General features: G+C 37.1%; 1 protein-coding gene across 1 annotated transcript in view; it reads left to right on the plus strand.

Moving 5' to 3' along the window:
• The window catches only part of pik3r3b (phosphoinositide-3-kinase, regulatory subunit 3b (gamma)), a 171961-nt gene that overhangs the window by 68454 nt on the left and 85499 nt on the right, over positions 1-18008 (plus strand). Inside the window, exons 3-4 of the mRNA XM_039647714.2 lie at positions 4390-4485; positions 4804-4881. Of these exons, the coding sequence (XP_039503648.2) occupies positions 4390-4485; positions 4804-4881 (174 nt within the window). The remainder of the gene's footprint in view (positions 1-4389; positions 4486-4803; positions 4882-18008) is intronic.

Raw genomic sequence — 18008 nt, forward strand, 5'->3', positions numbered from 1 at the left:
CAGTCGGCATCAAACTACACTTCCCACATGTACAGCTTATAAAGAAAAAAAAATACAATGATATAAAGTGAAAATTGGTCAATTATAAAAAACGCTAACATTAAGCAAATGTAAGTTATACAGTTCACACACCACATAGAGACGTCCTGCTGTAGTCGTTGCTGCTCGTCTTCAATTTTGGCCTCGGGTTCCGATTCAGGATCAAAAATGTATGCCTGAATCTGATTGTTAGCCATGGTTTGTTTTGGGATGTCACAGCTTCCAGATGCTCTCAACGCAAAAGCTAGTTAGTGATTAGTTAGCGGCACCCACACGGCACGCCTCCCCACGCTCGTTTTTTTTTTTTTTTTTTTTGCGTTACCTACTACATTACCTACTACATTTCGCTGAACACAGAGGTCCTGTGATAATATTAGTCCCATGCGAATCGGCATCTCCCTGTTGTTTTTGTTTAATGTGCGCCTTTTTATCCATCTTTCGTGAAGAATGGAGTCTGGTCAGTGTTTTGATAGTATTTTTGGTGCTTGGTCATATCGCTATACACAACTATACAATTTGCAGAAAGGAAAAGCTGAAAATCATCAGAAGAGTAACAACAAAAAGGATGATTAGATGGAGATGAATGACATAGCAGCATGTGGTAAGGAACTGTATTTTGTTTATGTCATAATATATCATACAGCTAGACTGTAATGAAAAGAAATTTCCAAGCAATAGCCAATTGACATCATATCCGGGAGTCAGTAAATTCGAGAAATATCACAGGCTTCAGTTATCCCGTGCAAATGCGCCTCATGAAATTCAGATGTGGCGGGGTAATTTATAAATCACACGAGGACCCCAGATAATACTAGTCCCGTGCGAATAGGGCTACAATCAAACTAAAGACGTTTTGGAGAAATGAAGGATGGACGCAATACTACTCTATAGGTACTCAAGATTAACTTGTGATTGGCTGAAATTGAGTGTTTCCCCATTTAAATTAAAACAAATATTAGAAAAACATAATAACATTTTCACACGTTTTCCACCCTCCACTGCGAATGTTTGCACATTGCGTTCAATAAAGACACAAAAATGTATCATCGTGTCTTATTAAAGCAGACTGGTATGGCCAATTTCCACAGAAATCCATGGTAAAGGGTTCACATAATTTTCCTGCAACTATAATTCATCAGCGAGCCATCTAACTTAAAATATCACTCCTACATCCTCAGCTACGCATTAATCTCCTTTCTTATAAATCCTAGCTTACCAACTGAATGTTAGGCTTCTAAAACAAAAGGAACAAGAGAGAGAGAGAGAGAGAGAATTATGATTCCTCCCATCATGCTGTGACCTGTTTGCTCATTCATAAGGCGTCACTTGTCGAGGTCCATAGAGAAACCAGCAGGATGTGGAGCAATTAAATGCACCGGGTGTTGTTGGAATACCAATGCGCTCCGCCGTTAACGTGTGTAATCTCGAGCCTCTGAAGTCTTTGTGCCACCTGCATCAAAACCTCAGAGGAACTTCTCATTAATCTTTCTGTTCTTTTATTTTTTTATCACTATCATCTCCCTCTTTCCTGTCCCTGTAGCCTTAACTATTCTTACTAAAGGATCACAGCAACTTGCATACGGTATAGGTCAAGAGTAATGATGAGTCTAATCAGTTCCTTTTGCTGCAGATGCTTGATACTTCTGGTTAGATTTAAAGTTTCCGATCTGATTGACACTTAAAATAAACTTTAATCATGGTGCTTTAACAAACAAAACCTAAATCAGCTCAGCATAGAAACCTATTGCCACCTCGTAGCGTGATTCTCCTGAGCGAAAATTGTAGTGGGGTACAGCAAGGGGCCACTGCTGTGCAGATTAATGCACCAATTACACCCATGCATGGGAACACAAACTTTTCCTGCTGTCAACAGATGCTTGTGTGTGAGATTCTGCTAAATAAACATCCATTTTCTAATTACAGAAAAAAAAAAAAACTAAAAATAGTACGGGTATCTGTGTAGACATTAGCAGGTGGTACATCAGTTCTAATTAGTGTTGTCACTGACGATAATTCACAAGAGTCTGCAAACAGCACTACACTGCATCATTCACATAATGGAGCAAAAACATCTTCCGTCAGAATTCCCGCTCATTATTACGCAAATGGAAATTCGATGTAAATGGATAGATTATCTGTCCAATTGTCACCTGCATGCTTTATTAAAACACACACTGATGTGTTGGCAACTATGTTGGTATATGTCAATTCAGTTTCCTGCTCACAGGTGAAAGAAATCACACCCTGAGTTCTCTATTATAGCTGTAACTTTCAGGATAAGGAAGAAAACAAGGTGAAGCGAAACAGATCTAATTTGCAGCTTATCTTTATTTTACAAAACCAAAGGAAAATAATCCAACACAAGAAACAATTCAGCAGTGTGCTAGAGCACAGTCAACACCAGAAAATGAGCTGAACAAACTAGAGGACACCATTTTCAACTAAAAACGGAAAACCTTTAATGCGTTTTGGCTATTCATTTACATGTCAACGGTGTTTTGGAGGTCTGAAAATGCAAACTTTTTGAAAATAGGTTTCAAAGTGCAAGTTTTTGAAAACTATAATGCTATTGTCACTGTGTAAACTACAAAAAGAAAAATTTAAAAAACAGTAGCATCATGCGAATGCGTATTACACATTATAGTGTTTCTTTACGTGACATCGCCAACTACTGGCATGGCATGCATAATGACAACATAAGGAAACAAGAAATAATACTATATCAACTAAACGTTGATTTAAACGAAACTGAAACAATTACAGAACAGACAAAGATGATTTTTTTATTTATTTATTTATTTATTTTTTTATCATGAATGTCTGGGCACAAAACATGTCATGTATATGTAATTTCCATAGTTATAATGATGCATTGCTATGATATGACCTTTAAACTTTTTTGCATATGTGAATGGAACACTGAATCATATGTTATTTTCTGTTAACAAAACTGTTTTCTTTTTTTTTGTCATCCTGACCTTCTGTTTTTGTCATCCTTTTGTCATCCTGTTAACCTTTTTGAATAGGTAACACTTTACAATAAGGTTCAATTAGTTAATGCAGTGTCTAACAAAGAACAATACTTTTACTGCATTTTTTTAATTGGCTAAATCTATATACATTAATGCATTTTGAACAGTTTAAGTTGCATAACTGAATATTAATTTATTATGAACCAACATGATTAATAAACAACAGTATATAAATAAATTAACCTAGATTAACATGTGCTGTAAAAAAAACTTTTCACCTAATTTTACCTAAAGCATTTACTGTGGAAAATTATTTTAAAGTGTTGCATTTGAATATAATTTTGTCAATAATATTTTACAAATTCCATATTTCATTTATTGTAATGGCTAATAGTCTTAAATGCTAGTCTAGTGTAAAACAACAACAACAGGCTCCGTTCCACTCCCGACCATTCTCGTACTCTGGCGATGTGCGGCAGGTTTAGTGTCCCAGTACAATATAGACAGGGTGTCATGTAAAGGTTGGCATCATTTACACTGTGCTCTGCAGGTGGGCAGCAGAACTAAAAATCTGACCCCATCAAGGATTTTATCTGTGGTTTTCTGAACACATATAGAGATATATGGGCACTCTCCACAACTGTAACCTTAGCAGAAGGTCACTGTTCAGTGTAAGGACAGTGGAGACTGGAAGAGACAGTAGTGCTTATGATACATTATACGCAGTATTTCATTCAGCTGGATGACATGTCATACTGAATTTTAAAAATCCTTTGGGACAAAATGTTTATATTTTACTGGATTTAAAGGGATGGTCTACCCAAAAATGAAAATTATGTTATCATTTACTCTCATACCATTCCAAACCTGTATGACTTTCTTCTGTTGGAGACAACAGAAGATGTTTTGAAGAATGTTGGAAGCTATTCATTTTCAGTTCCCATCAGCATCCATTGTATGGAAAAAACAAAACAAAAAAACAATGAAAGTTAGTGGGAACCATAAATGTTTTGTTATCATTATTCTTCTTCAAAATATCTTATTTGTGTTTAATGAGTGCATACAGATTTGGGACAACATGATGGTGGGTCTATTCCTTTAAAGGTGTCCCTATTTAACCATTTTACTGTTCATTTTTAGTCCAATTGAGCTCATCATGTAATAACTGATGTTAATGTATACTTTAATGTAACTTAAAATGGTAAAAGGTTGAGGCTTGAGTGTTATGTTGCATATCTACTAGTGAGAATGACAACCTGGCTGTTCCCTAAGGAGAGATGAGATGTGGGTTTAAAGGCAGCCACCTAATCAGGGAATTTGGTCTCACCAGTGCGGCGTCTCATCATGGTCTCTCTCCCTCTCCCTCCTCCTCTGACAGGCCCCTGTGGAAAGGGAGATGTTGTAGAGCAGTGCGCTCTGCCTGACCAGACCCCAGCTGTGGTGCTCAGGCTGACGGAGGCTCTAGAGAGACTGGGTGAGTTTGCTTCTCTGCTTCAGCTATCTAATTTAACTATTCAAATAGAGTTCAACAGTAGTCTAGCACCTAAACATGGGGGGTGGGGGTTATGATTTTTGAGTGAGTAATTATATATTTCCTCTTTCATGAATGAATTATTATTTTACACAAAAATAACACTTCTTCAATTAGTTTGTTGCATACTGTATGTTATGGTAGTAGGGTACCGTGATAATACCATGATGTTAAATGGGAATTTACTGTTTAATTTATGTTTTTGTTAACATAACGCATTCGATTATAAGACTGACCTTTGACCTCCGTCCTTTTTACAAGACTGGGAGAATGAGCCACTTTACCGGTCTGGCCAGACCTCCATTGGACCACCAGAGTTACTTCAGGCTTTGGAAACAGGTCAGGTTCATAAGTGGTTTATTATGTACATTCTAATTTCAGATTATCTACACTAGGATGTTCAGTCCCATTTGATGTAATATGTGTCTAGTTATTAATCAAACATTATAGTTTTCAGTTGAACAGTTTCCCTGAATTGATTACTTGTCAAATCTTGATAGGCTTAATTAAAATGAAGTGAGACTTAAATGTAATCAAGAATTTTCTATGGCATGTGTGTGTGTGTGTGTGTGTGTGTTCAAAAAAGGAGATTGAAGAAAGACAATATGAAGTGAAAACATGAAAAGAAAACTGCAACATATGCAGTGCCTTCCTGTCTTCAGCAGTGTAGATCCAGGCAACTGTTGTTAAAGTTTGAAAAGTTTAGCTGAAGTTCTTATTAAGCACCACAAGGGAGTGCTCTGGCTCCGTACTTTTTTTTGGGAAGATGCTGCTTCCAAAAAAAAAAAAAAAAAAAAAAAACTCAGCACTTCTATTGGATTAGATGAAGCAAATTCATGGATATTCACACACACACACACACACACACACACACCTCTTCCTCTTGACTAAAATGATTATGCAGAGCATTTCCCATAGGAGAAAACTCCTTTTATCACATACTATTGTTGTTTCAGACTGAGAATTTTATTCTATTTCAAGTAGAGACTTTGTTAGAGATTGTGCTTGCAGCATAATCTGTTACATGCCTCTGAAGTGCAGACATGATCTAGCAAAACCACACATCCTGACTCCATAACACATGTATGAACATGTATTGGGAAATTTTTGACAATGTCACATGTGCACTATCATGACCAGGGTATGTTCATGTCAGGTTGTTTGGAGTATCTGCACACTTCCACAAAGGATCTTTGACAAGTTGCTCCACAGCTTCTAAAATATGTCTGACACATAAGCACTCTCATGAACCGAGGAACTATATGTAAAGGGAGGGTAGGGTGGATGTTGTCAGGTCGTGACTGGTTGACATGAATGTGCTCTGACAATGTGGTGATGCCTGTTTACAGTGGTGTAAGAAATCTTAGCCTTTTTTATATCTTGACCTTCAGCATTTGAGTTTTTGTCCTTTAAAACTGCTTCAGTAAATTTGAGAATGTACTTCAAGTACAGTCACTTATCAACATACAGGTTTATTCATTGCTCATTGTCATGTTACATGACCCACCTACAACCCTTGGTTTATTCAACTTTTACAAAACACTCATCCATCCAAGTTATGTACAGTGGGCTTTGAAAGTCTGTGACCACATTAAACATCTACAATTCACGTCAGCTTGAGTACCACTGTCACCTTGGGAGGAAGACATCATAAATAGAAATTAAATTCATATATATATATATATATATTTTTTTTTTTTTACTTTAAACTCATATTGTTTTGCTGATGTATTAATCCATAATGAAAAATGAAAACTATGAAAGCTTTTTCACATGAGGATCTCTCACTTTTGGATCTGACTGTATACTGTATGTTTCATGTATTTGATTGAGGTGTATGGGATTTGTTTATTATATGCACTTTTTTTTTAACTAACCTTGGTTTTGTAAATATTTCCATTCACATCTAACCATAGACTTAACCTTTCGCTGGAATGAACACCATCAAGCCAACCGTGAAACGTTACAAAATGTATCCATCGCCCATTTCCTGTAATTATATAACGGGTTAGTTGCTCAGTGTGGAAATACTCACACCATTGCATACACTCTCATAAGTGTTTTGGCAGATACGCACCATGGTTGCCATTTAAAAGCCCAGCCAAGAAGTGGTGAAGTCCAGTGGCCACAGAAGACCAGAGACAACATTACGTCACCCAGCTAGAGCTTGTGCTAACCAACCTGTGATTTGTGGATCAACAGAGTGTTGTCATGGAGATGGCAAGCCGTTTTAGCCATGCAGATACATGTTTTAGAGAAACGAGAAAGAACGAGAAAGTAAAGCTTTCATGTAGGAGGTGGAGAGGAGCAGAGAGAGGAATGAGGTGCATCAAAGATCGACAAGTGCATATACAGTAAATTCAAACTAATGGTCAGGGAGGATTGACGAACGTTTGCATGTGTGCGTGAATATGCATTTGGTGTACAGCAAAAGCACACACATACACACACAGTTGAAGGGGAAAGAAAACTGGTTCCAGCTCCAGTCTCCCTGGATACAGTGACAGGCACACGGAGAGTGCGGCTGACCCGTGCCCACTCGACAACATGCCAAAAGCCTATATTCCCTTCCGTTTATTAATTTCGACATTCATCATGGTCGCATTTCTTGTCTTTTTCTTGCGTGAGAGAAGCTGAGCTCAGCAAAGCACAAATTAAAAACACTGCTCTCATCTTCCTCACTTCCTACTCTCCCATTGGCTGGCAGTGATGTCATCCTGCCTTATATGCAATAGTCAATAACCTATTAGAGTCCAGCGTTTTATAGCCAGCTCGGGCAGAAGGGGCTTCTGCCGCTTGAGCTCTTCCACACCCTTTGTTTTATTGGAGTCTTTTAGCGATTGTCTTGATTAATACGTCCTAAAGTTGTAAAGATTTCTGAGGGGAGACGGTTCAGTGCCCCCAGGGAACACTTTGTACTGCGGGTGGTTTTATAATAGTTTTTCATTGTAAATGATGTTGTTGTTTTTTCTGTGTTTGTAAATTCAGGCCGTTTAAAGACCTCAGATATGTAATCTTTTGTGCATATTCATTTTATATGGTATGTTTGGCGTGTATAATGCATCGCATGCACATTCACCTTTACATTAACTATTAACAAAACCATTATCATTCACTCTTGAAGAGTTAAGATGTGACATTTCAGCAGTCTTATTGGAAATGTCCTCACCTTTCTGCAAGATTGCCGCTCTAGTTTTGTTTACGCTCACTCTACCTGTATAATCCATCCATGTCATTTGTCCTGTCCAGCTCTTTCTCCTCTTTTCTGCAGATACAGCCTTGGAAGTGATCACTAACAATGATGTCATCCCTTAATTGCTCGTTTTTCCACACACACACACATACTTGTGGCAAGACTCCTCCCTCGTTCAGCCTTTTTGGTTCTTAAAGTGTCCTGACAGAGATTTTCTGATCGATCAAATCGCTGAGTTAGGGCCCATTCAGAAAAGATGCTCACTTGCATCAATCTGCACAGTTATAGTTGTTATACTGTACATGCACTAAGTGAGTGTTTTTGAATGTTGTGATGCATCTTTTGTGTGTGTGTGTCTCCTCCCATGAGTGCTGGACTTTTACAGTAAGATACCCTGTCAAGTTAACATTTTAAATGGTATATCGGGACACCTGCGTTCGGTTTCATTCTGTTTTTTAAATGCTTGAACTCATCATGTATAAATACTGTAGATAGTTGGATTTATTAGACGGATAGATTAGATGGATAGATGGTTTGATAGGTGGATAGATAGTTGAAAGGATAGATAGATAGATAGATAGATAGATAGATAGATAGATAGATAGATAGATAGATAGATAGATAGATAGATAGATAGATAGATAGATAGATAGATAGATAGATAGATAGATAGATGGATGGATGGATGGATGGATAGATAGATAAATGTTTGGATGGGTGGATAGATAGCTGGATGGATGAATTGATGAATGAAATGATGGATAGATGGATGGATAGAGATGGAAGAATACATTGAAGGATGTATTAAAATCAAGGAAAAGATCAATGATATGACCTTTTTAAAACCAAATGTCCTCAATGACAAATATGTTATATAACTGGCAAAGATTTATTCTGCTGTGTAATGCCACAGTTGTATCTCTATTTTTCCACTCTCTCTCATTTCTCCTCTCTTCTGAACCCCTTTTCATTCACTCATTTCCGCTCCCTTTTCATGTCCTCCTCGAAGACTTGATTGGATGGGGACACATAATGCACAGTGCCAAACCAGAGCAAATTAAATTGTGAGTTTACAGCAGCTTAAACTGAACAACAACATATCAGTGTCTCCGTCTCTTATGCACATTCCTTGTTTGTTTTAGTTTTTTTCTTGCTTTATTTATTTTTTTCATTGCTCTTGTTTGCTTTCTTTTTCCTCTGTTTACTTATTTGTCTCTCTTTATTTGGGTTATTTTAATCATTTTAGACTTATGTCATCTATTATCTGTGGTCAAAACACATTTTCTCATCAGCAGCACAGGAAGAGTAATTTTATATAATTAAGATTGATTTTTTTTGCAAAGTTGCCATCATTTCACTTTATTAGATTAGAGTTGTTTAATGACCTGCAGCTTTAATCAGTGGGAGTTTTAGTCTTTTGGGTTTATGATGAGGCCTACTGAATATGGTGCAGTATTCTGTTGTTCATTTTATGTTGATTGCTTTGAGTCTGTTGGTGTCCCTCTTCTCTGTGCACTGGCTTTTCTTGTCCTTGCTTTCATCGCCTGAGGTGTTCATATGCAAAATCCCCTCTTTATTTTTTACACTTATCACCTTCTCTCCACTCTTGCACATGGATGCTCGCACATACACATATGCACGCTCACAGCACTCCTGTCCCAAACCCAGAGGGTAAACAGTGGGCGCTCCACAGGCGTCATGAACTGTACTGTTGCACATTGCTGGTATTTGTGTTTGTGAGTGTATACATAAGAAAAATGGCAGATATATTGACAAAATGAGCAAGACCACAAGTTTTTGTGGTGTCTAAATGTATTTTTTTGGTCTACAAAAAAACTTGCAGCACAGAGCAGAATAAACAATGGATTTCTTAACCTCTTGAGACATACTGACCTGACCTCAGGCTTGACGTCACTTCGTTTACCATGGTAAACATTTAATATGTAGACTATACTGTCTAAACATATTAAGAATGTTAACAAATTATACATCTTTTGAGTTCTAAGGATTTAGTTTCAATCTACGGTGTCTGTTTTATGATAGGGGAGAGCGGGGCACAACCTAATGCATTTTGGTTTTGGCTCAATTAATTAAAAAAATAATTAGGTTAGATTAAGTTTTTTTTTTTACACAATCAACATACACATCTCTGCTACAAATGAACACTTAAAGTTTTTTTTCTAGGACCTACCATTTTCGTACAGTTGCTCTGAAAGTGACAGAAGTGCAAATGATACAACTTACCCCATATGCGGGGTTTGTTGTAACAGACAGAGGGGTGAGTTGTTACACTTGTGTGTAACACACATAATTCAGTACTATTTTATTTGTATAGTTTGATATTGTTTGTGCATCTGTGTAGGTAGACATACATCCATCCCTCATCCAATCATCCTTCTATTATGGATCAATATCATAGATAGAGACAGAAAAGGGCTGCACAGTTTTGCAATAAATAATAATAAATAAAATCATAAAATATTGCAATTGCAATTGAATTAGATTTGTGTGTGGCAGCTGCATGTACAATTATTATTATTATTATTAATAACAGTAATAATAATACAAATGAGCTTTAAATAAAAATTGTAAGGGTTTATTGCATTAAAAACAGGCCGTATTTTTAATAAATAAACAAGTGATCAAAGCATAGTAAACTAATTTGTCTATGAAGTCTTTTGCATTTTACAACGGGTGAATCTCCAGTTGTTACTGGTGATTGTCGCTTGAACCTGCATCCGCCATCAAATTGAAAAATTGAATTACAGGAGAAAAGGCTACAAATCTCCACCTGCTCCAACATCCTCGCACGCAATATAGCCTACTTGCTGAGACTCTTTATGTGTACAGATGTGACGTAATGATGCAAAGACATGTTTGAATTTCCTGCAGAAATCCACCAGTACCACTGGAATTAAAAACTTTATTTCAAGCTTACTGTTTTGAATCAATCTACGGCAAGCAGATAGTTTTAAAAACTGGCTGGTTATGTACTTGCACAAAAATGTATTTAAATGTATTACATATAAATACATTACATATAAATTTTCATTATAAATACAGTGATTGCATCTAAGGTGGACACCTGATATATGATATTACCATCTGAATCTAACCATGTCATGTCAACAAATGGAAAAGTCAGCGAGCTGTTTATTATCAGTTAATTATTGTGCCTTTAGCCCCAACAAGGGGGCATCATCAAAAGCAGATGTAAAGAAAAGCTGAATTTTGTGCTATCTAGTAGTTTAAAAAAAAAAAAAAGTCAAATGTACCTTTTACCCCAGTGCACCTCTAGCCCTGTTGTAGCCTATATATCAAATTGACCCATCGCCTGAAATAAACTGTGAGAGTAACTGACCATTTGGGGTTTGGTTATTCTCCATGCACAAAGGCCTTAAATGCCCCGATGCATGTACTCTGCGAGCCTTGTGTCTGAATGCCTTTCTCTGTTTGCACCCGTAAATACCATAAACAAAAGCCTCTGGGACTCTTGTGTTGCTCAGATAGTGACTGGTGATAGGAAGATAGAGGAGGGGACAGATAAATTGAAGTTAGGGATCAAGGGTAGTGACAGGTGAACACAGATCATGGACCAGATAGCAGCACTAAGGGTTAAAGTAGGCTTAGTAGAGCATGAATTTGTGGATTGACCCACAGAATGCTTTGACATGGTGTGAGTGTATTTTTGTGGCTTTATGTGCACATGCAAAGGCAGAAAGTGTCCTGGACAGGGTCAGGTATTCTGTTCCATTATACTGTTCCAGTCCAGAGTGGCATCCAGCATGTAATTCTGGTAAAATGTTATGAATATCATTAGAGGATTGGGAGTTAGCACTTCTGGGGGTGTATTATTAGTAGACTGAAATCAGTGGATTATTGTTGCATTTTGTGCACTTATTTTTAAATTTGTGGAATGGGATTTAAAAGATTTTAAATGGACAGGTCACCAAAAAGTCTATCTTTTGTGGAGCAGATATTTTGAGGAATGTTGGGTCCAAACTACATTTGACCCTTTTGACTTTCAAAGTTCCAATGTATTGACAATAATTCTGTTCTACAGAAGAAAGAAATGCATTAATGTGAGTAATTGATAAAATGTTCATTTTGGGGGGAACTATACCTTTAAATGGAGAACTACTCTCATTGGTTACAGTTTCTTGTGCATGCTGGTTCATTTGAGACCAATTAGTTGTTTTTTTTTTTGTTTTTTGGTTTAGCTTAAAAAAAATAAGTAACCTAGTTGCCTTAATTTTTAGTTCATTGAAATTGAAAAATTTGAGTTAATACAATGAAGGAGATTAATTTAATAACCAGAAACTCAAAATATTATGTTATCTGAACTACATAAATTATCTAAGTTGATTTGACAAAAGAAAAAATGTTGTGATTACACTGTAAAAAAATATATATAAATTTTCAAGATTTGTTATCACAACATTTTTTCTTTTGTCAAATCAACTTAAATAATTTATTTAGTTGAGATAACTTATTATTTTGAGTTTCTGTTGATTAATCTCCTTCATTGTATTAACTCACTTTTTCCAGTTCAATCAACTGAAAAATTTTAGGCAACCAGGTTACTTACTTTTTTAAGTTAAACCAACAATTTTTTTTTTTTTTTTTTTTTTTTTTGTAAAATGGACATGGATAGTAGAGCACATTGAACTGCCTTTTTGGTATTCATCGTCATAGTTTTAAAAATGCTGGTTCATATGAGGAGATCACAGTTTGGCGTCTAAGCCATGCAGGAAACACTTTGATGTGTGGGTGAAAATACAAGTGAGTCAAGTGGAGAGAAAAGGAAAAATGGAAAAATCCAGATCCATTTCTGTCACGGTGTGGGAGCTTCAAACATAAAATCACAATGTGGCATTGAGTCAAACATTCTGTATGCATACACACACCGACCGTGATTCCCACTGTGAGAAATCTGATTACTTTCTCTGAAAACCTTAGTGGTGTGGCAGTGAAGCCACTCATTCGGTGTTATTAAAATGATGTATTTCTTTCCTTATTTATTCTATTTTGTGTGCAAATGCAAATACCTGCAATGATCCTTGTTTCATTATAAAACTGTTGGATGATTGTTTGTCCTTTCCAAACCAAAGCAAATCGTAGCAACTTAACTTATAAATTACTTGAGCTTTGTGTTAATAATCTAATCATGCTCTGAAATAAAGCTGATATTGTCTTAGGTATATTTTGAGACATGAGCTATCTCTTTAAAATATGTTATTGTAAATAGTATCAGAACCTTGAATTAGTTATGTGTCCTTGCTAAGCTACTCTGTACAGCAGTTCTTTATGACTCTCTCAAATGAATGTCAGCAGACATCTTAGTGTTATTTACAACAGGCCGAACAACAGGCTAATATGAGGCAAAAAAAAAAACAACAACAAAAAAACACCTTTCTTTCGCCTGACAAGAAGGAATTGTAAGAACCACAGAGCAAACGTATACTAATTTCATCACTATTCTCCATGGTGCTTTTTGATTTAGAGGCCAGTGATTTTTTTGACAACTGTTCCTTTTTTATGCAACACAGTCACAGCTTTTACTATTGTGACTGAGTTGGGTTGCCAGCATGGCACAGCTGAGTGAAAGATGAGATAATGTGAATCTAATTCCCTTAGGCATAAAAAGCACTACTGTTTCACCTATCCACATTTTCCGGGCATTTTATCAGGACCATTCCATTAGCTTTAATCTTGATTATTAGATTTGATGTGAAAACTTCACTGACTATAATTTGATCATTTGACATTTCTCCTTCAATAAACCAGGGAAGGACCACAAATGAACTAAGGTGCAGTTTATGGTTGCTGAATACAATAATGGTTAACTGTTTGAGAGGATTTATTTAAATAATTTTAAATATAACAAAAATGTGTTTCGACTTGCTACATTTATTTTCATGTATGGCCCCTTTAAATCGCACTGTCCGCCCAGATCTGGTAGTAGGATGAACTGGTTCCGGTAGGGTCAATTAGATTTGTGCTAGCCAAGCGAGTGAATGGCTGTGGTGAGTGAGTGCTCCATGAGTAAAACCAGCCTGTTCTCATCCTTTAGTGTCACATAGAACGCTATATGACAAAACGGCGTTATACTACGCACATGGCACCCTTTATCGTTAATATAACACGCGAACCCAAGACGTCATAAATCCTTTAGCGTAATATGAGACTACCCTACCCTACCCCACACCCAAACCTACCCATCACAGCGCGTGTCAAATTAACGATAACGGGTGCCATGTGTGTAGTATAGCGCCGTTTTGTCATATAGCGTTCTATATGACGCTAAAGGATGAGAATGCGTTGGTAAAACATATTGTGATAAATGCATAACCATTTTATGGGTTAAACGTGTGTTTAGATGTATGTTATTTGATTTGTGTTCGTGCCACTGTTATATATATTGTATTAAGTTTAATGTGCACCTCCATTATAGAATGTACACGAGGGTGATTGCTGAATCTGATCACTGCTGTTCTATGTTATTCAACAGGTATAGACCATGAGTTTCAAATTAGTTGATTTATAACTGTTTATTATGTAGTTTATGTAAATGAGTAAATTAGATTCGCTCCAGGCAAGAGTGTGGCTGCAAAAGTGCACAACATGCCATTCATTTCAATGGGGAGCGGGCGATTTCGAGCGACAGGAGCGACAGCGATGGGGCATGTCTGGCGGTGCAACAAAGTTGAGATCTGATTAACTTTATGCAAATGAAGAGCGACTTTCGGGAGCGACAACCAATAGGAGTGAAGTCAGTGGAGCGTGTCACACTTCAGTGCTGATTCTGACCGAGGCAAGTTGAACGAGAAGCTCATTTTAGCAGTCAGAAACTGTCCTATAATTTCTGATATATCTCTGTGTATATACAGTGGTATTCACCGTACTGACTGGTTTTGGGAACCCAGATGTTTGCGCAGCAAGAAAACGTATTTGTTGTCTAACATAGAGTAAATGTCACTCACAAACATTACTAGGCAACCAGTCGTGGGAACGCCCTCCAGCACAGCCACTGGCGACTTGCAACAAAGTCATTCGTAGTCTTTAACAGGGCTTTACTGCTTCCCTTGGAACTAATAGAGAAAGCAGCAGTCAGGCACTACTAATCAAATGCCTTTGATTAGTTGATCACAGGCAAACATGACCACCTCTATAAAAGCAGAAGTTTTTGTCAGTTTGCTGGTCTGGAGCATTCAGGTGTGTGTTAACACAATGCCACGGAGGAAAGAGATCAACAATGCTGTGTGGAAGATTATTCACAAGTGGAAAACGTTTAGAACAGTTGCCAACTCCTAAAAAGGAGAACCTCTTCTCTCTAAAAAGAACATGGCAGCACTGCTTAGGTTTGCAAAGTTGCATCTGAACAAACCACAAGACTTCTGGAACAATGTCCTTTGGACAGATGCAACCGAAAATGGAGATGTTTGGACATGATGCACAGCGCCAAACACAAACACAGCATATCAGCACAATCACCATCTGTCGAACATGTTGATGGAGGGGTGATGATTTGGGCTTGTTTTGCAGCCACAGGACCTGAGTTGACCATAAACTCCTCTGTATACCAAAGTATTCTCGAGTCAAATGTGAAGCCATCTGTCTGACAACTAAAGCTTGGGCAAAATGGGTCATGAAGCAGGACAATGATCCCAAGCACACCAGCAAATCTACAACAGAATGGCTGAAAAAGAAAAGAAGCAAGGTGTTGCATTGACCCTGTCAGAGTCCAAACCTCAACTCCATTGAAATGCTGTGGCGGGACCTTAAGACCTTAATATACGGTCTAAATACAGTATGTCATGTGATGTTCATCTGAGGTTGCATTTACCTAATGATTTAATGTTTTTTTTTTATTATGTCCTGATACGTAAAACCATATGTGTGTGTATATATTTCTGCTTTTTGGACCACTATACTTTACACCTTTATTTTCCTCCATAGCGCATGCTATGATTTGTAGGTCAGCGCTTCCACAGGGACTAAGCCATCTGTAAAATTTTAACAGCAGATAATGACCAGCTGAGGCAGCTTTATCCAGAGCCAGTAGTGACCTTTACCCAAAGGATCATGTTGATGACTCGTTTCAAGGCTTTTAACTTACAGCACCAACCTCTAAAAACTAGCCTGAAGGTTATTATCACAACCTTTTGGTCCTTCACCATGTGACATCGCTTTACACGTTTTAATCAGGTACTTTGGGGTCAATGTTGAGAGTGGGGTAAAGCCAAAATGATCATAAATGATTATGTGTCCTGGTGACCAACATATGGTGCTAGGCACAATAAACAAAGGCCTGGCAGATCAATAGTTTTAGGCTAGACAGCTTTGAGAACTGAATTTGACAATGAGTTTAACTGATAGGCATGTAAATGAATGAATGGAGAGACAGGGATTGGGCACAAGCTTCTTGATGACTTGGGTAAATCTGTTTATACTGGATTAGACACTTTACAAGCTGGGCATTTAAAACCACACTTCAACATATGAATCAAGCCAAGCAGGGGGAAACAATCAATTTGGGCCACTGGCAGGTAAGATATTTAAGATCAGTAGATGGGCATCCACTGTCAGGATGATTAGAAAAATAAGAAATACATGTGGAAGCTCAGAATGGACATTGCGATAAGTAAATGGGATTCATTGAGAAACTGTGATCAATAGGTGGTAGTTTCTCGCATGACTGTTCCTCTGTGATAGAGGGGGACTTGGGTTATCCCTGCACTAATCTTGCCGGCCATGTGTTTAATGAACATTGTTTTATATAGTAGCTTGATAAATTGCATATTTTTAGAAGAGCAATCAACATGATGGCTAGACAATTTGTTCATCTTTTGAAAAATCGGATGGAAGTAAGACGGTTTTGCCTACTTTTATGTTAGAGTTAAAATGTTGTTACATTTAAAATTTCAGCTTTTAGAAAAAGCTTCAAGATTGCATTTTATTTCCCCCATGCATTTTATTAGTGACCTATAAATAGTTAAAATTCTTAAATAATTATTCATTTTTATGTTCTCAGTTTTTAATTGTTCAAAGTATTTTTGGGAAAAAATGTATTTACACTATAATCATTGTATACTACACTAAACTGCAGAGACTCTCAACACATAATGTTCTGTTTATTTTTTTATTTTTTTTCTGTTACTGTGATATGTGCTCTTTAGGTTTTTTTAAGGTCTTTTTATAGTTTCATCTGTCATTGAAGGTCCCTCCCAAGCAGTTTGTATTAGTTACCTGGTTCATATTGAATTCCAAGCTTTCCACTGAAAGCAGGCATAATGGCAAGTCAACAAACTAATCACATTTAGAGAGAAAAGGTCATCAGCAAAGCTTAATGGGTTTCTGATTTCACTGGAACCTGATTGCAGGGAAACTTTATTTTACAATTAGTCAGAGGGGCGATCAATGCAGTTACAATTTATCCGTAGGCGTCAGACACTTTTCTTGTATTAAAATGGCATGGGATGTTGGAGAGCAGTAAATGATTTAAGAGGTTCATTCATTCATTCAAGGATGAGATGGAAAAAATACATCATAGCCATAATAAACCAAGTTTAATTAAAACACTATTGACAAATACATGATGGGGGTTACCTTATTACCTTACCAACTACAGTACTCTTCCTTTTAAGTACAGAAAGGAGATATTAATCAGAATGATTTGTGAATTTGTGTTTTTTTAAGCTGAAGTCTCAATAACTAGATGCTAAAGATGGGTAGCTCAAAATTATATTCATAGTTTTATCCTGATGTCCAACATGTGCAATGAATGTGTCATTTTTACTCACATGCTTCTGAGCTCTACATATTTTCCTACATTGTTCACTTCCTAAAAATGGGGTTTCAGTGCCCAACATTCTGCAGGCATTGTGGATTGAACAGTAGGAAAGTATTTACGAATATGCCGTTATACCCAAACTATAAATGAAAATGCTCTGATCTAGAATATGTGAGAGTTCTGTCAGTGCCTTTTACACCTTTCCAATACATCAATATGCCATTATAATTTCAGCACAATGAAGGGACCTTTAAAATTACTACTGTATAATTGCAGTCTTTCAAGCTGCCATTATCCTAGGCTTTGAGTTATTGACCGGGAGACTTCCACTCAAATTTACTCTTTGTTAAGCTTGTGACTGGGTCGTTGTTCCCGGAGGGGGCAGGAATGGTCAGGGGATCTGACCACCACTGTAAGTGAATCGTTATAGGGTTTTGCCAAGGGCACATGGTTTGGAAGGGTAAATAATGGGGAAAGCAC

This window comes from Pimephales promelas, chromosome 8, assembly GCF_988280905.1.
Source record: "Pimephales promelas chromosome 8, fPimPro1.hap1.1, whole genome shotgun sequence".
Classification (NCBI taxonomy): Eukaryota; Metazoa; Chordata; class Actinopteri; order Cypriniformes; family Leuciscidae; genus Pimephales; species Pimephales promelas.